Source organism: Nematostella vectensis, chromosome 11, assembly GCF_932526225.1.
Source record: "Nematostella vectensis chromosome 11, jaNemVect1.1, whole genome shotgun sequence".
NCBI classification, from domain to species: domain Eukaryota; kingdom Metazoa; phylum Cnidaria; class Anthozoa; order Actiniaria; family Edwardsiidae; genus Nematostella; species Nematostella vectensis.
The window spans coordinates 10606563-10633733 of NC_064044.1; the positions used below are offsets into that span (position 1 = coordinate 10606563).

A 27171-nucleotide genomic window follows, 5' to 3' on the forward strand; every position below is an offset into this window, starting at 1 on the left:
CCGACAAGTACATCAAAGCAATCAAGTTCTCAAGTAGTGCATGCTAAGGAAACGGGGCCTTTACCAGATATAGAGGAGGCGTTAGAGATGATGGGGGATACTGACCTTACGGATCTACCAACTGACACAAGCAAGTCAAGGTTTACCCCACAGAGCACCATGCTGGAGCCGACTGAAGCCAAGCAGACGCAATCAAATGTTAAAAATACGAAGCAGGAAACCATCAATTTGCAAGCTGATGGCAAAAATACGAATCAAAAACCTACTGAAGTCATCAAGTTGCATACTGATGCTCAAAAGACCAAGCAGGAACTTACTGAAGCCATAGGGCTGCAAGCTAGCGTTCAAAACACAAAGCAAATTGTGACGGAGCTGTTACCCACTAAAAAGTTCCCGATAAACATCGATGATGAACTAATGCAGTACTTAAAAGACAACTCGGTAGTGGCTGCGCTATCTTCAAACCTAAGGTCCTCTAGAAACCTAACGCAAGCTACCACTACCGTATCAAAACAGAGGCGCATAAACGAGGCAACGCTAACAACTATTGCGGCAAAACTAAAATCAACGCCACATTCATCAACCATTACCCCGTCTTCAAATTCAAGTGAAACTCTATTATTTTCAATTAAAGCTGCTATTTTAAGCCACTCTACTCCAACACAGATGGTCAATACTCCGTTAAAACCTAACACTAAGAACTGTTACTCGAGTCCCGTCTTGAAGAATCTTAGGTTCAAGTTTGGGATGGACGCTGGCAAGTTCGAAGCAGCCGGAAACGTCAACAGCCCAAACGAGTGCATGACATACTGTTGCATGAAAAGTAGGTGTAACGCAATCTTCATGCTGAGAAATAAGTGCTATTTAGTGTCATGCGTTGACGAGTATCACTGCCAGAGTGTAGAAGTAAAATCAGAGTTCTACAAACCTGCAATAGGGTATATATCACGTGATCAGGCTGATGTGCAAGGCTTTAAACGAATGGTACCTAGTGATAGAATACAAGAACTAAGCGGCAGTATCAACATGCGAGCGGATGAACTGCCGAATGCAGATCGTGCGCAAACGCTGGGGGTTTCTGTGGCCTCTGGGGAAATGAAACCTGTTTTATCACATGACCAGGAATCCATGGAAACGTTGCACCATTTCCTGGACAGTCTCAGTCCCTCGACTACTACAGAAGAAATCAGTTCTGATTCCATGAAGAGTTTGAATAGTATTGTTAAGGCTAGTGATGGCAAGTCATCGTTGAAATCAGTGCGGATGTCACAAAGTGAAAGCCAAGCTATGCCTAGAATGGATCTAGATCACACATCATCAAAAGTTGCGGTATATTCATCCTTAAGTTCAAGTAAAATAAATTCTGGTCCTTCGACCGAGACGTCCTCTATGAGTCCAAATCACGACCTGCTGAGTTTCTTTAAGCAGAATTTGGATGTCTCTAGAAACAAACCTCCAGAATATTCTACTGTCTTAGCTTCTTTAAGCACACCTAAAGAGGTCCATCAATCTGCATCGGAACCCTTGAAGAGGGTAAGCCCTTCACCGGGAGGTAAACCTTCTGATAAAGTCTCGTCGGTGATAAGCCAGTCTACGATAAGCCAAAGCGATATCATCATAACCTCAAGAGTCAGTCACAGTGTTCATTTCTCTAGCTCATCAACTATCACTCCACAAATACCATCACATGAATCTGGCGGCGCAAAGGAAAAACTTTTGTCAGAACAAAATCTAGGAGGTAAAGCTTTACATATAGCTTCAGCTCCAAAGGCTGACAACAAAGAAGTTGAAAGTCTCAAGAATGCTCTTCATGTTCTTCAGTGGAAGCAGAATCAGACATCTTCTTCCTTAGATACGGCTCAACGGTTGATTGGTTCACTACGCTTGTACATCGACAAGATCAATAAACATAAGGGGGAGTCTATCGAAAAGGGTCTCTCCAGCGAACACATCGAAAAGATTGCTCATGATATCGCGATGCACTTCCCTGTGATTCCAGTAATAAGAGATCTGAATCACACAGTGCATGAACTAGTACGAAACGCTACAAAGACTGCAAATAGGTTTGACAAAGTAAAGGGAATACTCAACGATATTGAGACAGTTTTCTTCAGCAAAGATAATAGGCATGAGCACCCGACAATAAAACTAACGGAGAAAACAGCTCATGGTTCTACAAAGCAGCCTTCGAGTCCAACACCACCAGTAATAAATAAGCCCGTAGAGCATTTACAACCAAGTCATCAAGAGAATGAGAAGGCGAACGAAGTAGAGGTTACTGACCATTCAATCCTCCCCACACCATCAGGAAGGGAAAAACGTCCTTTATTTCCCAGTCACAAAGACGACGATGAGGCAAACACAGAAAAGGAAACAGATCACATAAGCAGTCCTACTGCTTCCGCAAATGACAAGCAATCAGGAATTAATGCAGAGCAGTTAGAACTTTCCAATAAAGACACAAATCAAGGGAGAGGAGTAAAGACAACAAAGCAGCCATCCAGTCCGACGCCACTAGTAAGTGATAAGCAATCAGGTAACGTGAACGAAGTTGTTGAACTCAGCCATAAAGACAAAGGCCAATCAATTGGAATTGACGGTGCTCCAGAATCTAAAGCAGTGCAAGGTCGTAATAGACCTACGGGACTTTCCAAGGAAGACATTAGTGATGCAATAACAAAGATCGAACAGATGAAAGAGCAAAAGAAGGAAGACGAGAACAAAGGAATAATGAGTTACTTAAGTAATCTGATTGGCAAAATAAAGGGACTTGTGAGTAGCAGTAGCACCTCCTTGACTTACAAACCAAGTCATACGGACATGAATACGCATCTGCCGAAAGAGGAAAAAAGTCCACCTGTAACCCAAGTCCCCGATTCGAAACCAAAAGAAGTCATTAAGACGGTCACACAACTTGTAACACCATCTCCAGCGTTACCTGTACATGCTGAGAAGGAAACAGCTGCTACGCCCCTTTTGAAGCTCCCTGCTGGGGATACGACAAACACCCAGGGAAGTAGCAAGGAAACGGCGAGTATTCCAACTATACCTCATGCTGCTATTAATACTGGAAAAGTACAAGAGAAGAATACCGCAGTCGAAAGTGGGCAAAATATCGCGGTCAACTTTGCTGAAGGTCTAGAGCCAATACACGAGTTGAACCTCGAATATAATGACGATGTATCATTCTGCGGTCACTCCTCAACTGAGTTTAATTCGACTCTACGTGGAGGTATAAAATCAGGAAAGTTTAAGGACATCGGGAAAGTACGGAATGATGTCGATTGCGTTAATAGGTGCTGCGAGGAACAAAATTGCGACGTTGCGTTTTTCTTGCTGGATAACTGTTATCTTGTTAGCTGTTACACGGACAAGCTTTGTGAGAGCGTGCCTGCAAGAAATCCCCACTATTCCCCTAGAGTGGTTCATGTCGAAAGAAAGACGTCTGAAAGAATGCAAGGACAGAATAATTTCAAGCTGAAACTACAAGATGGGCTTATGAAACAGAGTGATGAGACCAATAAGCGTCCCATAACACACACACTGACAATTTTCCCTTCGAAGAATCCTCCCAGCGAAGCGACTAAATCAACACCATTAGCTATGCTTAAAGAATCATCACCAATTGAAATGGTTGATAATCCGAGCTGTAAAGCTTTCTCTGTGAAGTACGGAGTGACAATGAAAGGCGGTCTACATTCGGGTTTTTTCAAGGATCAAGGCTCGGCCCCCGATTTCGCCACGTGCATCCGCCGATGTTGCAAATGGGAGTTTTGCAGTTTGGCGTTCATGGTCTTGGAGAACTGTTACTCTGTAGCCTGTTACAATGATGAGTTATGCGCAGTAGTACCGTCTAAAAGCCCACAATTGAATCCTCGCATTGCTTATATCAATAACCCAAAGCTTCAAGTCTTACAAGGAAGCACGCACAGCAAGAACTCAAGCCCTGTCTTAAAGGCAACGACAACTGCGGACACAAAGTCGACCTCAGAAATGGTGTCCAAAACACCGATGTCCATGCCAAAGTTCAAGTGTATTCCAGGAAGCATCGAGCACGATTTCACCTTGAGCGGGGGTATAGAAGCAGGTACGTTCCAAGATGTTGGAACGATGGCTAGTATGTCCGACTGCGCAAGCGCATGCTGCGGCAAAGACACGTGTAACGTCGCCTTCATGGTCATGAATCACTGCTATTTGGTCACGTGTTACAATGCTAAAACCTGCAAGACAGTTCCCGCCAAAAATGCCAAGTACAAGACTCGCCTTGTGCACGTTGCTAGGCGACCTGCGGACGACGAGGTGATTGGTCAGTTTCTAGCGAATATTTTGCAGCCGTTGTTATCGGCGAAAATATCCCGTGCACAGGCTAAGTCAGTTGCCGTGGAAACGGGAACACAACTAGGAACATCGGCAGAAGGAAACAGAAAAAATGACATTCCTAAATTTCATGATGGTGAGAAAGGCACTGGATTAAAATTCGTAGAAATTACACAGAAGGGTATTTCAAGAGAAGAAAAAAATCAGAAGAAAAGTATAGGACAATTGTTATCGCCTTTGTCACACCCGCCACCTGTTGCAATTGTATCAACAATAACGCCACCAACATTAAACACACGCCCTCTCCCATTAATTCAACCCTTAAGAATGTCAATAAAGCACAACGACTCCCCTGCGTTACCACGTCACGAACTAAATTTGGATATTACCACACAAGGTTTGGTGTCTCCGCAAACTTCAGCGCAAAATGGCGAAGGTTGGAAACTCGCGAAGGAGGTTAAACGGAAAGGGAGCGCTAATGTGGAGTGTGGAGTGGTCCGTGTTTATCACAACGCGACGATGCGTGGAGGGATTCACTCGGGCGTAATTAAGGACCAAGGAGAGGCTCAAGATATGAAATCATGCGTCTCTAAGTGCTGCCAATGGCAGGCTTGTAGTGTGGCCTTCATGATACTCAGTCGATGCTATGCCATAGCGTGCTACAATCCAACCTCGTGCGAGGCACTTCCTGCGAACAATGTTACTCTTAACCCAAGGCTTGCGGTTATATCGAGGGTTAAACGACAAGAGATTAATTTATTTGAGGCTCTTAAGCCCAAGGAAAGTCCCACCCATGATCAGGCAATGACTAAACACTCTAAATCGCCGACAGTACACCAGTTAGATAAAGCCTCTAAAGAGGAGTTTCCGTCAAAACCAAGTACCTCTTTATCAACAGACCTTGCGGACACTCTTGAATTAAATACGACACCTGCTACCGTTGACACTTTATCTTCTATCACATCTCAAACAAAGAAAAAGACACCTCAAAGGCTTGATGATATAAACATTGATGAAAACAAACAGGAAAGACAAAAACAAACAGCCGAGAGTTTATCAAGAACAGAATCGGATAAGTCTGATTCACGAGATGAAAAATCAAGGAAATTCACTACGAATGCCACCCGCAAAATAAAACCTGCTGAATCTTCAACAAATTCGAACAAAAATACGGAATATTGCGAGAGTGGGGATCCCCTTGTGGGCGTGACACTGAAGCATGGACTTTCTGCTGGTACATTCCAAGACAAGGGAAACGTCTCCAGCGCGCAGAAGTGTGGAAAATTATGCTGCGAGTCTAAGGATTGTGATGTTGCTCTTGTTCTCATAAATAACTGCTTTCTTGTAAAGTGTAAAAGCCAAGCGTACTGTATGAGCAAGCCTGCTCGTACGCGTAAGTATAAGCCGAAGCTTGTGTACGTGAATAAATTAAAGAAGCTGTCCGGTATGGACCTTTTGGACAACGCGCTACCAGAAATGGATGAAGACGGCGCTAGTGGTATACATGAACATGTCACGTGGTTTCCAACACCGCCTGGTGAGAAGGGCACGCAACCAAAACTAATCAGTTCTGCGGGGAAGCCAACAATACCCTCTGTACCATCACATTCCGTACCGTCTAAATCTCGAAACACTAAAGAGCATGCTAAAGACTTGCTAACACAGGAGTTTGAGACTCTTCCTGGTACCGCTTCAACAAAATCAGCACAGGTGCACCCAAGTACCACCCATAACGGGCTCCCTGTGTCCACAGCCGCCCCAACAACTAATGGGAGGAAAGAGGTCAGCTCCTCATCTAGCCGTCACGTGCTAGATGAAACAAAAACATTCCAAACCACCAAGGCGGCTTCTGTGTCCACAGGTGACCCAAAACCGCCTGAGCAGAACAAAGGCATAGACGAGAAAGGGGCGAAGTTTCGACTTACTGGGCTTGAGTCGACTTCACCAGGGCAACACCACCACCCCTCCCCCTGTCAAAATAGCCCGATCTCTTACAATGTTACGCTACGTTCCGGTATCAGATCGGGCAATTTTACTGACCAGGGGAGGGTCGAGAGTGTTAAGGCGTGTGTTTCACTATGCTGCGAGCGCGAAGATTGTAATGTGGCGTTTATGCTAAAGGACAACTGTTACCTGGTCAGCTGCTTCTCGCAAAGGTCATGTGAACCTGTACCAGCCCACCACAGTCGATTTCAACCGCGCCTTGCTTATGTACGCCAAAAGCCTGGATCTGAGCTTATGTCATTTATTGATGAGCAGGACCAAGCTTTGTCAACTAATGCACCTAGTTTGACATTGTCATCAACAACTGCTACACCAGCTCCCACTTTAAAACACTCCATTAAAGCATACAGATCAGTATCACTTTCTCATAAAACGGGTGGAAATGGAGACAGAATATTAAAAGAGAATAAGGGGGAACTATTAAAAAGCGAGCTAACTCAGAAAAAGCATCTCCATAAAGTCAGACTGAATAAACACTCTAAGCGCTTGTCAAAAAGTCAACTGAATGTGTTATTCCATCTAATGAAACCGCACAAGAACAATCACAGAGGTTCCCATGGCCACGTGGGGAGATTTAAAAACAGGCCCACCCAAAGACACAGCGTCCCGAGGCAAATTATTGCACACCCCACGGAACAACCCACAGTCACCCCGGATGTGAAACAGATTACCTTGAACAAAACGTACGGAGATCCTTCGATAGACGACAGCAGTATCTTCTTTGAAGATCGGTTTAAGGGTGCATCTTTCAAGAGTAAAGGGGCTAAGCATAGCAAACAACAATTAAAGAAAAAGGGAAATTCTAGACACAAGTCCAGTAAAAATCAGTTATTATCCGACAAACAGGAAGCAGTGGAATTTCTTCCCGATTTAAAAATGCATGATACTTTCTATTTAAAACATAACTTAGATAAGCCGCATGAGGATCAATCAGAAACAAGTGGATCACATTCTTATGATAGTCCAACGAGTGATACGTCATCTGTAGGAAGCACGTTAACGTCTACATGTGTGCCTGGAGTCGTTCAATATAACCACACCCTTAAAGGAGAGATGAACTCTGGTGTGTTCCACGAGATCGAAGGTGTTCAGAGCATCGAGGGGTGCACGTCGCGGTGCTGTGCGCACAAATCCTGTGATCTCTCCTTTATGGTATTGGGTCACTGTTTTCTGGTGACTTGCTCCAAGTCTGATCCAAGTCTTTGCGATAGCATACCCGCGCTCGCGATAGGATTCAGCCCGGAGATCGCGAGGGTTTTCAGAGATACAGAAGAAGACGAAAGTGAAAGGGCTGATACTGGAGCAGCGAGTTCTCCAAGTACCACCCCTCGGCCAACTTACTCACCAACAACACATAAAACCACAAAGGCGAAACCAACGCCAAAGACTACAACTACCAAACCCACATCGCCAGCAACGGTGCCTCAGTTTGTCCCGCCAATCCCGCCTACCCCAATAGCTGAAGAACCGACAAAAAGCTCGACATCTTATCAACCCGCAGCAACAGATTCCCTCTATATATCTTCACAGTCTACTCAGAAACCGAATAACCACCATCTTCACAGGACCTGTAAAGCAGATGCCCTGGAGGTGAATGTCACTCTACGAGGTGGTCTTCATGCTGGAAAATTCAAATCAGTTGGAAGGACTCGGGATGTGCATGAATGCGCACGAAGCTGCTGTGGTAAACCATCGTGTGATTTGGCTTATTACGTGTTCCAGCAGTGTTTCCTGGTAAAGTGTTACGACGATTACTTGTGCGCCACAACTCACACCAAACTTCCCGGGTTTGGTCCACAAGTGATACGGATAAAGCACATTGTGAGACCCAAGCGTCCACCGAAGCCGCAAATTGATACCATCTTCAACGCGATCGAACCCACTGGTCCCACGAAATCATGCGCGCACTCAGATATCTTTAAGGAGTTCACCTTGCGTAAGGGATACAATGCAGGAGTCTTCACCGCACATGGTAAAGTGGAATCCTCGCAAGAGTGCCTGGACATCTGCTGCCAGGAAAAGCGCTGCGACATGGTGTTTATGTTCCTGGACAATTGCTTTACTGTGACCTGCAATAACAGCATTGCCTGTGAAATTATACCAGCACGCAAATCAGCGTATAAACCAAGAGTTGCGTATCTCCTGCGTGGGCATGCTAAGGCACCAGTGGTGCCAATTGATCCGGGCCTTCCAGGTTTCCTTCCAACTGTTAGTGGACCTGCTCCTGTGAAAATTGTACATTTTAAGGAGACACCTCTAAATTATAGGCAAGTGACGGGTCAGTCGAAGAATAGGATTCAAAATAGAAATAAGAAGAACCACAATGGCCATGGAAAGTGGCACAAGTACGGCAGAGAGAAGCATGGTAAACATGAGGGAAAAGATGACTACGCTTCACAGCGAGATAAGAATCGAAGGGGGAAGCAGAGGAAGACCAAGGGAAGAACTCGTAAAAAGAAAAAGGAACAAAATCAGCGCACTTCAGCGATGGACAAAGTGCTAGATAGCTTATCCAAAGTCATGAAGGAAAACCAAGTTCTTGAGAATGAAGTCAAAGCGTTACTACACAAAGACAAAAAAGTTGAGATCCCGTCGACGAACGCTACTAAGAATGGGACTTTAGTCACAGATAAGCAAAAACAGATCATCGGCAATAAAAACTCTAGACTGGATAAGATAGTCAAGTCAGAAATGAATTCTCCCACATCTGGGCAGTCGCCTGATCAGGTAGTGGTTGAGGATCTTCCCCATAATGGTGTCCAAGAACACCAGCTTTACCATCACAACCACAGAGAGGACTTACGAACCAGCCCTAACTACGATTACTTCCTGACGCCCAAGAAGATGTCCAGGAGAAAGCTACATGGTCCTCGTCGCCGAAAAGGTCATAGGAAATACGGTAGCGGAGACCGAAACTATCAACGGTTCTCTGTTCCTGATAGACCTGACGAGGAGGGAAGCGAGCGTTCAAAGGAGGAAGATGATAGCTATCATAATGAAGATGATACGGATGACAGTACTCGTATGGAGCGTGTTATTTATAGACCGGGATACTATGGCAAACATCTAAAGAAGGGAAGATCCTCGCGACATAGACATCATAACAGTGAAGGTATTGGAGATGATGATACTGATAATACGTCCTCCTATACGGCGCCCACACGATCTCATCGTCATGGAAGCCGCGGTCGCCATAGAAACGAAGAAGATATCGGTGATGATGACGCTGATGATACGTCTTCATACACGATACCAACGCGATCTCATCGCCATAGCAGCCGTGGTCACCATAGAAAACATAGACATGACAAGCACAATCCACACTCCAAGAGAAAAGGGAAGAAGAAAAAGAAATCTAAAGGAAAGATCGATGCTCTTTATGATCGAGTAAATGAGCTCTATAGTAAAATGAACTCGTTATACAAGCTTGAATCGGAGCCGAAGACTACACCTCGACCCAAGATTTCAACAACAATTCTGCCTAAGACAACAAAGGGAGTAACTCAAAACACTGCCACTACGCCGACAACTAAGGTTACGACTTTAAAGCCCTCTGATGTTCCCACATACCATGCCAAGCCAACTCTAGATGACTTGCTGAGAGACGCGGTATTACATCGTCCACCGCCTAAATCAAAAAGCAAGGACTCAACAGATGTCTTACTGAATTATATCAAAGGTATCTACAACCACGTTAAGAAAATACACAATAAGAGAATCTCTGATCACAAGAAGCAGAGAGAAAAGGAAAGATTCGATGATTACTCGGGTTCAGGTTCGGGATATTTGAAGCACAGAAAAAAGAAGTCCAAGAAAAGATACCCAAAACACTTCCACGAGGAAAAGAGCCTTCTTCAGGAAATGAAGAGCCTCTTTAAGGACATGAAGAAGATGTATCAAGAGAATTCCAAGAAAAAGAATTCCGAGACACGTTCTACCATCCCTACAATTCCACATCCCAGGAAACAAATACCACAGACTACTCCTCGTGTGATGCAAAAGACAACACCTATTCCCACGCTATCATCGTTGAATCATCCAGGCGCTACAGACACGACAAGCATGAACAGCTTGATTAGTGATGTAGCAAGCAAGGTTGCCGCCGAAGTAGCGAACGGCATAGTGAATAAGGTCAAGGCGAACCAAGGGGTTCATACTGTACCAGATCTGGGAACAAGTAGAGACGACCAACTGCCAAGAAGTCCTGACTTAGAGAAGACAATGGTGAAAGGCGGAAGAACACAAGGGATGCCTTATGAGGGTTCCAGTGCGCTAAATAACAAGGAGATTACTGAAGCTGTCAAGATTCTGGAAGCATTACAAAATCCGGAATCCTACCACCAAGCGAGACCCAAAGACACAAGGCTAGACAAAGCGATCAATTTGCTTGAACGATTTAACGCCCTTGGTTATAATAACATCAATACCGAGAAGGGCTTGCCCACCACGAGTAGTCCTTTTTCAAAATCAAATAGTGACTCTGCCATCAGTAAAGCTGTTAGGATCCTCAAAAATATACAAAACCCTAAGATGTCTAGTTCTCTTGTCATGGCAAAGAATCCCGATTTGTCACACGAACTCGAATCGGCGCAATCATCCGATCTATCCCGAGAAGACCACGCGAGAGTGTTCGACGCCGGAGTCGCTGAAGCGATAGATATTTTGAAAGATCTAAAGGAACCGCATTCTGAGTTAGAGAACGAGGAGGTTTTGCCTCTGCGGAAGGGTGATAATTCCCTTTTTTCAAAGGCAAGGCATCACCATCGTCCTAACCCGGAGTTGGACGAGACTAGCTCTCTAACTACTAACCCTGAGTTAGACTACACAGAGGAAGAATCTACTCCAGATCTTGAAAAGCAAAGGCGACCAAAACATAACAAGAACCCGGTGCTGGCTACTAAGCAGAACTCCAACAATCCACTTGAATCCCTTGTAGACTCTGTTGCAGAAGAAGCGGCGGAAAAGGTGGAAAAGGAATTCGGAAAGTCTGGAGCTGTGAGAGATGATACTCGCGTTACTCAAGAGAACATACCAAAGATAGATGAAGACAGAGGTGGGTATGCGTCTAACCCGAAGCTAAACGAGGTTGACGCGGACGACCTCGGGAGTGATTCGGAAGCCTTGCCGACAAGTCAAAGGACATATATCCCTACTGAGCCTATGAGCCCAGGAATGCTCGGACGGCAAGAGCTTGACGCAATGTTGAGGTACAGAATGAAGCTGAAAAAGAAAATGGAGAGCAAGAAGAGGACAAAACCTGGATTGAGGAAAAAAGTTGACATTCCTCATGATGTTGGTGAGTGACGCCTTATTAGCATTTGATGCCTTTATTGATAATTTCTAAGTAGATAGGAGGATATCATTAGTTCTGTGTACATGAATGGGGGTGGATTCTTCATTGTGCCAGAAATCATCCCGAATTGGGATTGAAATCCTAGGTTTCCATCAGGTTGGCATCGTGTCAACGAGGACCAGCACAACTCCCTATAAGTAGAACTCACAACCAGTCCAAAATCATCCTTTTAACATTAACCATGCGTAAAAAAGCAATAAGTGTTAGAATGAAAAATAGAATACGTGCAAAGTCAGATCCAGTATAGAGATGATTTACATTTTTTAATCGGACACGTCCGGTTGCGCGCACACGAATTTCGTCCGCATTATGCGTCGATATCTCATCGGTATCTCATCGGTATCTCGTGCTGTCTCACGTCCTTTCAAGCGACGCCGGCAAAAAAAATAATAATGTGCTCGTAATCGAACATCCTGATTGCCGGCGTCGTAGCTCACACTTTATAGAAGTGTAAGACGCCTCTTTATGGTGATAGGAATCGAACCTGTTCACTTTAGCTGTTGTCACCATATAAATATGAACGAATCAGAAACTTTCGCAGAAAGAAAAAGGCAAACGACGATGACACCCACAGTATGGCCGTATAGCATAACATTGTAAGAGATTGTAAGAACCTCTTTACATTGTTGTGCTGTACGGATATGCTGAATAGTCACAGGCCTGTGGTAAGTAAAAGTTAAGGTGAGTTTACACAATATGCAACGCTACAATGTTGTTTCTAGTATAAGACAGCTTATCAAGTGTTTTACCCGCTCGCATAAGTTAGAGTGGAGCACGCTATGCAGTGATCACCAACAAGAATTCAAGAATCACAGCTGACTTAAGCATTTCTTGGACACGCTAGTTGGCTAGTGAAGTTCACGTCAACAAGATAAAATACTTTTTTGTATCCTATTGACTTGCATTCTAAAACTGTGAAGGTGACCACTGTAGCGCGCGTCGGATAGTAGCATTTATAAATTTTAACATTTAAGAATTAAATTAGAATTTAAGAATTAAATTAGAGCATAAATTATTTACAAATCTCAGAAACAGTATTCTGATGTTAATGCTGAATAATTATTTGTTCTTATAGGAAATGACGTGTATTTGATCGTGCATCTTGGGTTTGAGGGTGCGGTAGGCAGGAAGATTAAAGACGACTCTGGCCTCCATAACGACGTCACCATGACGTCCCAAACCGCTATCACCGCCAATGACTCCAAATGCGGCTCCGCCATGCGCATGCGTGGAGGCCAGCTCCTATTCAACAGCAAATCATTCCATGGGACCCCACGCGAGGGCATCACCATAGCAACATGGATCAAGCTGGAAACAATGTACAGCCTGTTTAACCTTTTCTCAACTCAGGGAGACGGTGCGAGGTACACACTTCAGGTTGTCAATGGGAAAGTCCACTGGTCGCACCTGGATGATCGGGGGCGCGCCGTGTTTAGCTTGGAGACGGACCCTGTGGTGAACGCAGGGGACTGGACCCATGTGGGAGCCACCTATGACTCAAGAACAAACATGAGTAAAGTGATCGTGAATGGCCAAGTGGTGGGCGAAAAGAAGGGGCATGGCAAGTTGTCGCAGAACTGGTCCGGACGCGCTGGGATAGGTCTGTCCGGCGGCATCAAGGGCGTGGTTGACGAGTTCTACATGTACAACCGGGCAATCGCCGCCTCGGATATCGGGGATTTGTCGGAGCAGTGTAATCTCGGACCGGGTAAGAATCGTGCCAAAGGGAAGATGCTCAAAATCTATTTACCAAGGACCGATTTAAACCCTGTAACCCTGCCCCAAGACATGAATATTTGCCCTGGTAGAGAAAAAACATTTAAGAACACCTGGATGTATAAAACTTATGTAATTGCTTGCTTTTGAAAACGTTTGTTTCGTAATGGCTCAAATTCAGTCAAGTTTTTGTCAGGCTTATTGAAACCTTTTAAGTAGCACGGGTCAGGTTCCCACTTCAGGAACATGGAATGAATTTTCATCGTTTTTGTTGCTCTTAATAGGTCAAGCGATTCCTACCAAGGAAGGCGGCTACAACGGCTTGATTCCAGAACACATGATCGAAGAAGCTTTAGCAAAAATGAAAAGCTTGCAGCACAACACGACAACCACATCAACAACCCGACCCCCAACCACCACCACCACAACCCCTACGACCACACCCACTACCCCACCAAAGAGCACAACTAAAGCCTTGACCATGGCACCAGTTTCGGTATCTGTAGACCAGCCTAAATGTGAGCAAAGCCTATTCTACTACAACACCCAGCTGAGCGCAGGCATGAAGGCCGGTCTGTTCATTGATCTTGGTCACGCTAGCGTGACAACGGAGTGTATCAAGCGTTGTTGCCAGATCGAGTCATGTGACCTGGTCTTCTTGTCACGCAATCGTTGCTTTGCTGTGGATTGCTTTAGCGACGAATTGTGTGAGCCTGTGGCGAGGTCAGCTGTCGATACGGATGTGTCAAGTATTTATTACATATCGCGAAACGGAAAGTCCATCGTCAGTAAAGGTGAGACGGGTAAAATGTTAGGGGAGCTAGAAGTGATTTTTGTGTGTGGAAAGACTCCTGTATACCGTAGATTTTACGCGGTATTTGTCCTTCAGCACTTATAAATGTTGAAATATGTACACCTATTTGAATAAACGTTGTCAGGGAAAATGTCGAAGGGCAATTAGCAAATGGTGATTCTTAGACCAATCACTGCTTGTGGGTACAAATCTTTGCAAAAATGAGGATGATAAGTAACATAATCGCATGAGTTATCCACATTTTCCTACATTCAGTAGAAATTTGAAGTTTCATGGTATATTTGATAGCAGAACTGCAATTGGACTATTGGCATTTGCCATTAGCACTGACATATTTTGAAAAAGGTGTATACAATGTTATTGCTTTATTCGCTTATTGGTGGATCATTTTTAGTGCGCTAGCAAGACAACAACAACAGCTTTCTTTTTCATAAAATACAAAAGCTACGTGCAATGAAAGCAATATAAATTCAAACAGTATAATGGTTTACCTATTATTAAAAATACAACACAAATCAAAGCAAACCCCATTTACGTCTTTGTTACATACATAGTTGGCCATCAGAGCCTCCAGAGCACTACGCTCCCTCCCGTCCCATTCGCTTTGCCGACAATACGACCGCTGTACTACAATACCGTAGACGATGATGCTAACTGGGACTCGCCCCTCTCCCCCACTGATCCAGCTCCTGGTCACGCGAGGTGCACGCAGAGCGTCAGTTACTACAACGTAGGCTTAAAGGTGAGTCACGCATTGAACTTCAGGCTGTTTTGGGTGGGGTGTATTTTTTTACACTCAGCGGACATCATAGAAAGTCAGATTTTTTAGTGTTTATACACCTGCGAACCAATGTATCGTAACCACAGTGGTTCATGGTTTATGTATAAATGTCTGTATCCTGAACTCTAGACGCCGTGCCAATGTTTAGAGGTAAATAAACAAGAATGCCAAAGCTTTTTAAACCTGTGGGTTTTTTTTGCGTTATTTATTTATTTATTTATTTATTTATTTATTTATTTATTTATTTATTTATTTATTTATTTATTTATTTATTTATTTGTTTGTTTATTTGTTTATTTATTTATTTATTTATTTATTTATTTATTTATTTATTTATTTATTTATTTATTTATTTATTTATTTATTTATTTATTTATTTATTTATTTATTTGATATCCATGAAGCACTGCGGGTTACGACAAAGATTCTCATAGAGTGCAACCTCATTTGAAATATATGTATATTCCCTATTTGTGTGCTGTTATAGGCGACTTGCACTAACAGCTCAGGTGACTTTTGGGATGGCAAATTCGCACGCGCTCAGGATTTTAGCGGAAAGCATCTTATTTAGCGCTTATGGATTAGCCAGAAAGTTTCCTTATTAGAAAGGGCTTATTTTTTAATTTAAAGATTTTATTTTTTCGTCGTCCTTTTGTGTGACGGGCACAGTCATTCCCGTGTTTATTTTGGCTTGAATTTTCCACACCAACACTCAGGTTATCAGTAAGTGCAATTTACCTGAGTTGGGTTGAACGGTATTAGATCAGTGTATCGCGCTATCAAATGTATCTCGCTGTGCGTGTCTTGTAATCCCAATAATTTTACTCAGGGAGGATGGCGCGAGGGCGACCTGTTGGACAACACCTACACTGCTACCATGGACCGATGTGTCGCGCTGTGCTGTGAAAGCCGTCGCTGCGATCTCGCCATGATGAAGGACGGGGAGTGCTTCACTATGAGTTGCCCTGTGGAAAAGTGTACCGTGGAGGACGGGGGAGAGTTTCAGATCACCTTCGTCAACAGAAAGGGTAGGCCTCAAGAATCGACGAATAGCGCAACTCGATTGAAGAAAGGAGAGAGCCATAGCATTGACAGAAAACGTAACTCAATTTTAGAAAAGGTTAAACTCGAGCTTCTGCATAGACAGGGAACGCAATGCGTTATTAGGCTTTCGCGTTGTAGTCAATAGAAACCGCAGTCCAATAGTAAAAAGGGTAAACCATTTAGTTTCATTGTGACTGGAAACGAATTCAGTAGCCCTTAGAACAAAATTTGTATTCAATTTTAAGAATGTAAACGCAGAAGGCGTTTTCCTAATATGGTCATACTGGCGAATGGCTTTAACCTAAAATGCTCATGGCGGCAAATGGATTTTAACTTATATGGTCATGGTGGCAAATGGATTTTACCTTATATGGTCATGATGGCAAATGGAGTTTACCTTATATGGTCATGGCGGCAAATGGATTTTAACTTATATGCTCATATTAGATTTCACCTTCTATGGTCATAGTGGCAGTAAGTAATAAGATATTTTGAGATTGCTGACTTATTTTTATTTTTAAACAAGGAGGAGAGTTCGACGAGCCGACTATGTTTCCTACCTTCTATTCCACACCAACACTTGGCGTGTCCGAAAGCGCGTCCGAGACACCGCCCAGCCACCCGGACGAGCACAAGAAGTACCTGTCATTGTACCTTGGGTTTGACCATCTGTCCGGGAAAACCGTGATTGACGGTTCGGGACTCAACAACAACGCTGAGATGACTACAGGTGAGATTAGGGAGAAAATCGCTGAGATGACTACGGGTGAGGTTAGGGAGAAAATCGCTGAGATGACTACAGGTGAGATAAGGGAGAAAATCGCTGAGATGACTACAGGTGAGATTAGGGAGAAAATCGCTGAGATGACTACAGGTGGGATTAAGGAGAAAATCGAGATTCAAAGACTTCAAAGAGCATGACAAGTCCAATAGACTGCGTAGCGTGACAAGTCTAATAAACTGCGTAGCGTAACAAGTCCAGTAAACTGAGTAGCGTGACAAGTCTAGTAAACTGCGTAGCGTGACAAGTCCAGTAGACTGCTTAGCGTAACAAGTCCAGTATACTGCGTAGCGTGACCAGTCCAGTTGGCTGCGTAGCGTGAAGAGTCCTTTAAGCTGCTGCGTAGCGTGACAATCCAGTGGGTTGCGTTACGTGACCATTCCAGTACTTGGCTGGGTAGCGTTACACGTCCAGCAAGGAGACTATACATTAAGGTCACCAAGTAATAAGAATTCGTACTTTCTGACAGGCACATCTATCACACTTGGCCGTAAGGGTCCTGGGGCGGACTTCGAAGGAGGCGACATCGTGCTTCACGGAAAACACTTCCGGCGGAAGCCGCGTGATGCCGTGTCCATGGCTGTGTGGGTGAAAATGGCTGTGACACAGGGAACCCACTCGATCTTTGACACCATTGGCGGAAGTCGCTCAATTCACAAGAAAGGGCAGGTCAGTTACGAAAATAAATGTTCATTAGAGATATATCATTCCGTATATCCCGGGCGGGATCGTTTCATCGGGATGAAGGGTTTTAAGCCTCTGTAGCCGCCATTGTCATTTTGTCATTAACAAGAAGCTTTTCAATTTTTTATTTTTAATAACTTAATAGTTTTTAGTTGATACAGTACACAAATTTGTTTTAAGACGGCTATTTCGATGTTTCTTTGCATAATTTGTTTTCAAATATGAAACGAAAACAATAGCAAGTTTGGTTAAGAAAAGTCCTTGAGTTCCACTTGAGTTCGGCGTCCATGAAGAGCCAACAAAAGGAAAATTGTTTTGCGCCCAAGAATCTTTATTTCGTAATAAGATTTACCCAGCAGGCTAGTAGTAACATTCAAAGTTCAATTGCAAAGTCAAGGTTTTATTGTTGAATTTTTCCCTTATCCACTTGAAACAAGATTGAGGAGGAGATTTCAAATTCCCATTGTGACATTGCCTTTTCTCTAGTACCACTTTGAGGTATCCAACGGCCGCGTGCGCTGGTTTCACCGCGATGAATACTCACGACCCATCTTCGCCGTCCAATCAGATCCTTTCATTGACGCTGACGAGTGGTATCACGTGGCCGCCACGTACGACTCACGTGATCGCTTCGCCAAGATCTATATCAACGGTGAACTGAAAGGCGTCACTCGCGGCAAAGGGAAGCTCTCGCAGGACTGGGGCGAGAGGGCGGGGTTTGGCTCCCATGGAGGGCGGAGAATCTTTTTTGGTGCGATGGACGAGATTTATATGTTTAGTCGCGCTCTGGCCGGAGATGAGATCTTACGGTACATTAACAATCTACAGAAAGTGTCCGGAGCGAAGGCTTTTACTACGAAGCCGACGACGATACCGACGAGTATAGTTCTCGACTCATTTTCAAGCATGTCTACCGAGCCGCCTACCACTAGCGTTGCCCCTACTCGCTTGCACTTAAAGCAAGCTCTGGACTCTTTTAAAGGGGTAGGGAATAACAAGGGTAACAAGACCTCGACTACTGAACCCCCAGTGACCACGCCCACTACAGCACCAACAACAACTCCACCAACGACTAAACAAACTACTACCCAGTTACCAGCCACAACTAAAGCACCTACAGATACCAAGCCGACCACACCTCAGTCTGTGTGCCTTCCTGGTGATGTCTACCATAACCGTGACCTCGTTGGTGGGCTGGGTGCTGGGAATTTCACGGACAAGGGCCGCGTGAAGAGCACGGATGAGTGCATGAGTCTCTGTTGTGTGGAGGAAGGGTGCACCGTAGCGTACATCGTGGGGATGAATTGCTTCACTGTTGCGTGCAAGGACGAGAGAAGGTGCAAGACTTATGTGAATGGACCACTTGAGGTCAGCCCTGTTATTGGATTTGTCAGGCGATATCGTAATGGAGGTAACTAGTATGCGTCGCGTTACAATAAATTAGACTGCGTAACAAGCGCATAGTGCTGGGGTAGATAAGGAATAGGAATGTAGTTCACTCTTTCTAGCTCACGCCCTTGAGCTTGCTACGCAGGCTCACAGTAAATATATATGGGTTTTGATATAAGATATTTTGCATTGTTTTTTTCTTGGTGCTTGCTTTTAGTCTGTGTTTCTTTGTGTTTGCCCTATAAGAATTGGTCTGAAAACAACAAAAAAGCGCTTCATCAGTTATCCTTTGTCCAACGTTACTTTATTGTAAGGAGAAAAAAAAAAGTTAATTTTTTTTTTGCTTTCTTTGCAGTTGAAATTTCACCTACATTGTCACCAAACCCCATCAGCAAACCAACGCACGATACCATGCCCAAAGGTACCCCATCCCCAACACTACCAGGCGAGGACTACGATGTCTTACCCTCAAAGAACCCCTCTTGCAGCCATAGCAAAACGTACTATCACGTGACTATCAAGGACGGGCTTAAGGCGGGGGAATTCAGCAAACTGGCGGAGTCATCCAACATGGCAGAGTGTGTGGTGAAGTGCTGCGCGCGCATCTCGTGCCACGTGGCCATCATGATGAAAGACACGTGTTTTGGAGTAAGGTGCAAGTCGAGGGAGGCGTGCGAGGCGAGGCCAGCACACCTGAAGAGCTTCCACTTGGCGCTCGTCTACATAAACAGGAAAAGTAAGGGTGGCCACACTGAATAAAGTACTTGTTGACAATGTAATGACTAATTAAGATTGTGTTAGAAAAGACCAGAAACCTCCTGTTATTAGTGTATAGAACTTTGATCTACGTACCTTGCTTAGTACATTTCATTGGCCGATCTTTTATTCTGATATATCCATGGAAGTCTCGCCAAATCTATTTCAACAATTTCAACAACACGTGTATTTCTTGCATTTGAAAGATGTTCTTGAAGTTTTAAAAATTAAGAAAAATATCAATGTTCTAAGGATGAGTAGATAGTCGCTCATCAGTGGTGCTCGAATAGCGATGAAACGCTAAATTCATAAGAAGAATAAGGCAAACTGCTTCGGAAGCTATAGAGCCGTGGCCGACCCGCCGCCATCTTGCTCGCCATCTCTATCTCCATCTAACAAAGCTGACTGTCTATTCACAGAGCAAACAACACCCACTACTCACCCCTCTCATTCCACGACGGAGCCCTCCCTCGACGAGCTTCTAGGACGCGTGCAACCAGCCATCTCAGCACCGACCAAACCATCGCTAGAGTTATCCCCCATAACATACAATAACCCAAGCATCAACCCACCTACACCGGCCACCTCGAACAAAACCGACCAGTCCTGCTCGCAAGGTCTGCGCATCAACAACGTTATCCTGAACGGGGGCATGGGTGCAGGCGAGGTTACCCAGTACCCAGATATCCCGGATGTGGAGAAATGCGCGGGAAAGTGCTGTCAGTCACGTGATTGCCACGTTGCCTTAGTTATTCGCGACGCGTGCTACACTGTGAAGTGCTACAGTAAGGACCTTTGCCGAACCCGTCCGCTCCAGGCCGGAAGTAACGTCACATCCAAGGTCGTGTATGTCAGTAAGAAGGGGATCCAGCTATTTAGCAGCGCTAACGAGGCGGAGGTTTCCTCTGAAAAGCCCCCAGTCACCTCCCCCCACGGGAGTGGTAACAACACTATTGGGGGTACCCCTGTGGGTCCCACCCCCACTAAAGGCCAGATGAAGTGTTTCAAAGGAAAGACGTTCTACAACGTTAGACTCCGCGGTGATCTCAGCGCTGGGGAATTCACCGATCGGGGACTGGTGTCGAATATGGATGCGTGCGCACAGATCTGCTGCGAGGAGAGATCATGTGACCTGGCGTATCTGCTACAGGGCAAGTGTTACTCGGTCACGTGTCAAAGCCGGGACCTTTGTCAAGTCATCACAGCCTCGTCGCTGGCCCTGAATCCCGCAGTCGCTTACGTTCATCGATACATCGGGGGCGGCATGTTACAAGGTGAGTGACGTCACGATGACGTCATAGTACGTAGCACGTTGCTCCCATCGACCATGTCTTTGAGAATCAATACTTTTATTGCGTGGTTTCTGATCTATTTCCCTAATAGTTTTCCTTTTCTTTTGCTATAAAGGAACAATACTGCTAGATTGCTGTGATTTTATCACTATACAGGGTGGAAAAAGGGTATTTTCGTGAAACAAAATTTGGCCATTTTTTAATGTCAAAAAACGTGAAATCGTCCGTCGACGTCCGTGAAACGTGATTTAACGATTTTAAGGCCTTTTTTCGGTCCATAAAACATTAAAAAGCCATTTTGCCGGGCTGTGAAACGTGATCCATACCCCCACCCCCCCATACCACCCTGGCTATAACTATGGTAAAGCAGCCTTGGTCGAACGAAAGGGATTGATACTTTCAAGTTCTCTTTGTTTCAGTTTTGCAATGTGCCCATAATACAATATCTGATCTGGTTTAATTGTAACAATATCGTTGTTTTTTTTTTTTGTTTTGGTATCATGTGACATCACTTTCTTTCCTTATTAGGAATTATGGGAGGCGAGGTTACCCTTCCTACCACCCCACCTCACACTACCACCACCCAAACTACTACGTTACGAACAACGCCAAAACATCACAATGATCACCATACCACAACACTAAAGCACCCGAAACAACACCACCCCAAGAAACAGCACCCAGCGAAACAGCACGCAACGAAAAAGCACCCTAAGAAGGATAAGGCCAAGCTGGTGAAGGAAGAGCTGGAGAACATCGTGACTCATCTGTCGGCCGCGGACTTGGCGACGATCGTGTCTCTTGACGGCACGGAGACCGCGGCCCAGCTAGAAGGTGAGGTTTCAAAAAATAATAGCTAGCATAAGGAAAAAGGTGGTCAAAGAAACGGCAAGAAAAAAGAGTACACAAGAAAAATTGCTAGCAAAATGTGCTCGGAAACTGCAATTATACGTTACATGTTTTCCAAGACTATTGGCAAGCAGAATGAGAAGAGGTTGAAAGATTCCCAAGTACAATTGCAAGCAAACGTGCACGATTTTCAGGAAAGCTCACTAGTATAAGTAAAGTACTACAAAAGTAATGTAAACTCTGTGGAAATGACCCCTGAGCTACCGATATTTCAATTTGACGATGTATTTGAAAGAAGGCTCCAAACTTGGTTGTGAAAATCTGGCATGTGCAAGAGGAAACAAGGGATGACCAATCATAGTAAACCAGGGGATTTTAAGGGGACAAAACTGCTCACGGACTCTGATTGGCGTTTTTTGTTTTCTCACATGGTCACTAACACATGTTGTTTTTTGTTTAGCAATGACGCGATGTAAAGCCAGTCAGTTTGGCTGCCAGCAGTACTGTATCAATCTCGTGGATGGCGGCCATCGCTGTATGTGTCATGAAGGCTATAAGCTCAGCTCAAACGGACGCGACTGTGAAGGTAAGGTTGCTTTACATTGACAAATGACCTGCGTGACACAGTGAGTTGCGTTACCACGAGACTTGTAGCGTGAAATGATTGTGTCACGAAGGATATAAGCTCAGCTCAAACGGACGTGACTGCGACGGTAAGCGTGCGTTACATTGACACGTGGCATGCGTATCACAGTGGGTTGCGTTACCACGGGACTTGAAGCGTGACTTGACTTTGTCACGAAGGCTACAAGCTAAGTTGAAACTGATGCGATTACGAAGGTGGTATTCGTGGCATGCAGTGAGTCGCTTTACACAGTGGTTTGCGTAACCGCATGATCCTACGCGTTCGTGATTTTATAACCTTATACCACATATGTTTTTCCACTAGATATCAACGCGTGTCGTGGTATCCACGAGTGTGAGCATTCGTGCGTGGAGGACGCGTTTGGTAACAGTACGTGCGAGTGCAGAAGCGGCTTCATGATCAACGCGGATGGCAAGCACTGTGACGGTAAGATACCTACACCCCTTTCAAACCACTCAACACGCCCTCTGGTCAGTGACCTTCCCCAAATCCTCAACACGTACCCTGGTTAGTGACCCTCCCCAACCCTTCAACACGCCCTTTGGTCAGTGACCCTCCACAACCCCTCAATACGCCCTTTGGTCAGTGACCCTCCCCAAACCCCTTAACACGCCCTTTGGTCAGTGACCTTCCCCAACCCCTCAACACGCCCCCTGGTCAGTGACCCTCCCCAACCCCTGAACACGCCCTTTGGCCAGTGACCCTCTCCAACCCTTCAACACGCCCTTTGGTCGGTGACCCTCCCCAACCCCTCAACACGCCCTTTGGTCAGTCACCCTCCCCAACCCCTCAAAACGCCCTTTGGTCAGTCACCCTCCCCAACCCCTCAACACGCCCTTTGGTCAGTGACCCGAGATTAAATTGTTTACATGTTGTTGTCAATGGGCCCAGATCATATGATTCATTTGAGAGAATGAATTAGTTTACTTTCACATACTTATGGGTAGTGGTTTGTGTGGTGAAAATATGTTCGGTAACAAATGTTATTGCCACGGAAAAAGCCGCTGAATATCACATTTTCGTGTTCGTTTGTCAACATGGTTCACCGTTTGATATCAACACGATCTACTGATGCCCTAGCCTGAACAGGTCATCGTTATTTGTCCCCTTCTATAATTACCAACTAATTACCATTTTGTGGTCCTTCCCTTAGACATGGACGAGTGTCTGCTCGAGGTCCACGGATGTGCCCAGACCTGTACCAACACAAGGGGTAGCTACAAGTGCGCATGCTCAGAGGGATACACGCTGGACACCGACAAGATGAACTGCAGGAGTAAGTCATGTGATTGCATAGCTTGGGGATGTATGATACTAAAGGATTAACGTAGGACTTACTCTTTTACCTCCCGAAATATGTCTCACACCCTTTGTCACGGCCCCTTGCACCCATACTCGATGTTCCAGTACTTCCCGCTGGTTGTCGAAGCGGGCCTACCTCTGGGTCAGTACGCAGCTCTTACAAGCTTCAATTTGATTGGGCAAATGAACAATATCCGCACCTTGACACAAAGAACGAGAAGAATAGAGACAAAAGAACTCCTTTGTAGAACAAAGATAATAGGAGACAAAGCAGCTGCGTACTCTTACTCCTCCCTCTTGAAATTCTTGATGCGCCCCTATGACTCATGGCGAATCAATGGGCCTTTGGAACCAATATTTGAAATGTGCACGGCAATCTTTCACCTATCTATCACAATGTTCCTTATATTGTTAACCCCTTTTCTTTAAGATATGCCCTCTCTCCCTAGAATTCCTGGATAGTCCTCTTCTTTAAACATCTGTTATGTAATATGTGCTATGGGTTTGTCTTAAGCCCTTCTGTTCTCATTCGAGTGTGCACTGTGTTTAGGTATGACTGAGAATGCGTGGAGAAAGGACACCACCCATCCAGATCGAGGGCTAGAAAGTAAGGCCGCCTGCACATGATATTGTGCGATTCATCCCTCATCCTTACTCGCGACTTTGTCTTGAGGTTATAGGTCTCAACACCTCGATGCCATCGAATTTGAACATATAAACCCTGGTTTCCATATAGTCGTAACAGTCGTAAGGGCCGTAACAGTCATCTGTAAAAAATTCTCGCGACCCTATATAAAAACACTCGATGGGACGACCCTAATGACTGATACGACCATAGCGACGGGTCGTTTCACGGTCGTCAGAGATATTACCGACTGTTACGACCCTTACAACTGTTACAACTATATGGAAAGCAGGCTTAAGCACGTAGAAAATACCCCCTATCGTATGACACCGAATGTATATAGAGTCGATGCTCATAAGTGAGGGCTTGTCACCCGTAGCTGTTTTTTGAACTCTTATCGAAATTGCATGTCGCACCGCTCTACCTTAATTTATTATAAACGTCTTAGTCCATTATATTCCTTTATTTATCAAATCGCATTCCTTTTTTCTTTAATAGAAACTCACATAGTTATCTCACTTTTCTTACTTGCCTCTTATTTCCAGTTCCTACCTTCATCATACAAACCCCAAAAGACGTGACGATACGACAAGGAGGTACAGCGGTTTTCAACTGCAAAGCACGTGGCCACCCCGCCCCTCATATCGCGTGGGCGATAGGAGCAAACGGCGACGCACCCCTCCCCACTGATGACCGCTATGACTTGCTTCCTAGTGGAGCCCTTGTAGTGAAGGGTGTCAATCTTACTGACGAGGGGATGTACAGGTGCGTCGCGTCCAACCCTGCTGGTGCGGCCACGCGGTCAGCGGTACTTAAAGTACAAGGTAGGAATATTAAATACTTAGAAGTGCGAGCATGCTAGTAGTTAAGGGCAGGAGCAAAAAATGGCAAAATTAAAATTGTAAGGTTGTGTTGGCTTACGTTTTGTTTATATTTTGCCTAGAGACTTCTTGCATAATATAAAACAAAATAAGCTTTAGTATTTTTTGGAAGATTATATTTTCCTGAGATATGATTCAGCAAAGTTGCCATAGATCATGAAAGAAGTAGCAATTTCGCCCAAATTGGGCAATTTCAGACAACCCAAGAGTCTTACAATTTGCAATATCACAACTAAGCTAACAGAACCTTACAATTTGAACTTTGCCATTTTTTGCCCCTGTCGTAGTTAAGTATATTGTAAAACCTGGATAAACCGAACAATTTTCTCAGGTGGTGTACGGGGTTGTAGCAGTAAAACCTGTATAAGCCGAATATTGCTCTAAGAAATGCTAGGAGTAAAGGGTCTTGGTATAGCAGGGAAACTTGGATAACCCGAATATTGTTTTGAGAAATGCTAAGAATACAAGGTATAGCTGTAAAACCTGGATAAACCGAACATTGTTCTCAGAGAAGTTTACGGGGTTCTAGAAGTAAAAGCTAGATAAACCGAACATTGCACTATGAATAACGAGCATGTTAGTAGTAAATTTTAAAACCTGGATAAATCGAACATAATACTAAGAGAAGCAAGCATGCTAGTAGTTAAGGATATTTTAAAAACTGGATAAATCGAACATAATACTAAAAATACTATTCCCTCCCCAGACCTCAACGAGTGCGAGATCCGAAAGCATACTTGTGACCAAGTTTGTGTCAATACTATCGGCAGCTTTCGGTGCGGATGCAACGTCGGCTACACACTACGCAATGACAGCAAGACGTGCTCAGGTAAACATGGATAGCATGATTTTAAACTAACACTAACATTAATTACTCTTCACCGTGCAAGTGAACCTTTCAGCCCTATGATGCAGAAAGTCCAGTAATATAAAGAGACGACAAATGGCACTACCTGAAATTGCCAATCTTGTTTTAGATATTGATGAGTGTCTCGACGATGCCCACTTATGTGACCAGCGGTGTACCAACACACCCGGGAGCTACGCCTGTGATTGTTACCATGGATACAGCCTGTCAAGCGACATGAAGACATGTATTGGTAAGTAGATGTCATTAAAGAGTCTTATCGTGATAATGAAACATGCTCCATCTTTTTTTATGATAAAAACACTATTAAATCAGAAATACGCCCTATTTCAAATATGGTTGCACTATCCGTGTCGTAACCCGCAATGCTTCATGGGTATCAAATGAACAAGAAAATAAGGGTAAAAAAGGTTTAGAAACTTTTAGCATTCTTGTTTGTGTACCTCTCAACGTTCAAACGGCTTTCAGAGTCCAGGATTCGGCATTTATAAGTTACCCATGAGCCATTGCGGGTTACGATACATTTTTTTCTCGGGGGCGACCTTATTGGAAATAGGTGTATATGATTGATGTTCTAAAATGATCAATTCCTTGGGATCGCCCGTGCATAAAACATGTTTCTGATGTTCCCAGATATAGATGAATGCACGATGACGTCACATGGCTGCTCACAGCTCTGTAATAACACCCTGGGCGGGTATAACTGCTACTGTCTCAGCGGCTACTCGCTAGGCAACGATAACAGGACTTGTACAGGTACGCTTTGATTCATTTCGATTATCAAAAAAGATTTCTTGAATCAGCCTATGGAGAAGGGTTGTTATCCTACTCAACATTTTGCTAATACCTAGTGCACACTAGCGACATAACAACGTAACGACATGGGCGCGCGCACTCTTATCTTCTACATAACGACATGGACATAACGACATATGAGAAAAAACATGTTGGGCTAAACATAGTGCGCGTGCCCATGTCGTTATGTCGTTATGTTGCTAGTGTGAACCAGGCTTTAGTAACCGACATCGCTCTTGACAGAGGGCTTTTAAGGCTGGTTCTCATATGGACA

At 44.5% G+C, this 27171-nt stretch overlaps 1 protein-coding gene across 1 annotated transcript in view; it reads left to right on the plus strand.

The window, feature by feature from the left end:
- Positions 1-27171, plus strand: part of LOC5501396 — a 32381-nt gene that overhangs the window by 4037 nt on the left and 1173 nt on the right. Inside the window, exons 2-20 of the mRNA XM_048734317.1 lie at positions 9-11617; positions 12750-13382; positions 13675-14184; positions 14759-14946; positions 15815-16013; positions 16556-16759; positions 17280-17479; positions 17981-18905; positions 19239-19619; positions 20059-20913; positions 21460-21765; positions 22241-22366; positions 22730-22852; positions 23580-23702; positions 24279-24335; positions 24899-25177; positions 25941-26063; positions 26212-26334; positions 26736-26858. Of these exons, the coding sequence (XP_048590274.1) occupies positions 9-11617; positions 12750-13382; positions 13675-14184; positions 14759-14946; positions 15815-16013; positions 16556-16759; positions 17280-17479; positions 17981-18905; positions 19239-19619; positions 20059-20913; positions 21460-21765; positions 22241-22366; positions 22730-22852; positions 23580-23702; positions 24279-24335; positions 24899-25177; positions 25941-26063; positions 26212-26334; positions 26736-26858 (17087 nt within the window). The remainder of the gene's footprint in view (positions 1-8; positions 11618-12749; positions 13383-13674; positions 14185-14758; positions 14947-15814; positions 16014-16555; positions 16760-17279; positions 17480-17980; positions 18906-19238; positions 19620-20058; positions 20914-21459; positions 21766-22240; positions 22367-22729; positions 22853-23579; positions 23703-24278; positions 24336-24898; positions 25178-25940; positions 26064-26211; positions 26335-26735; positions 26859-27171) is intronic.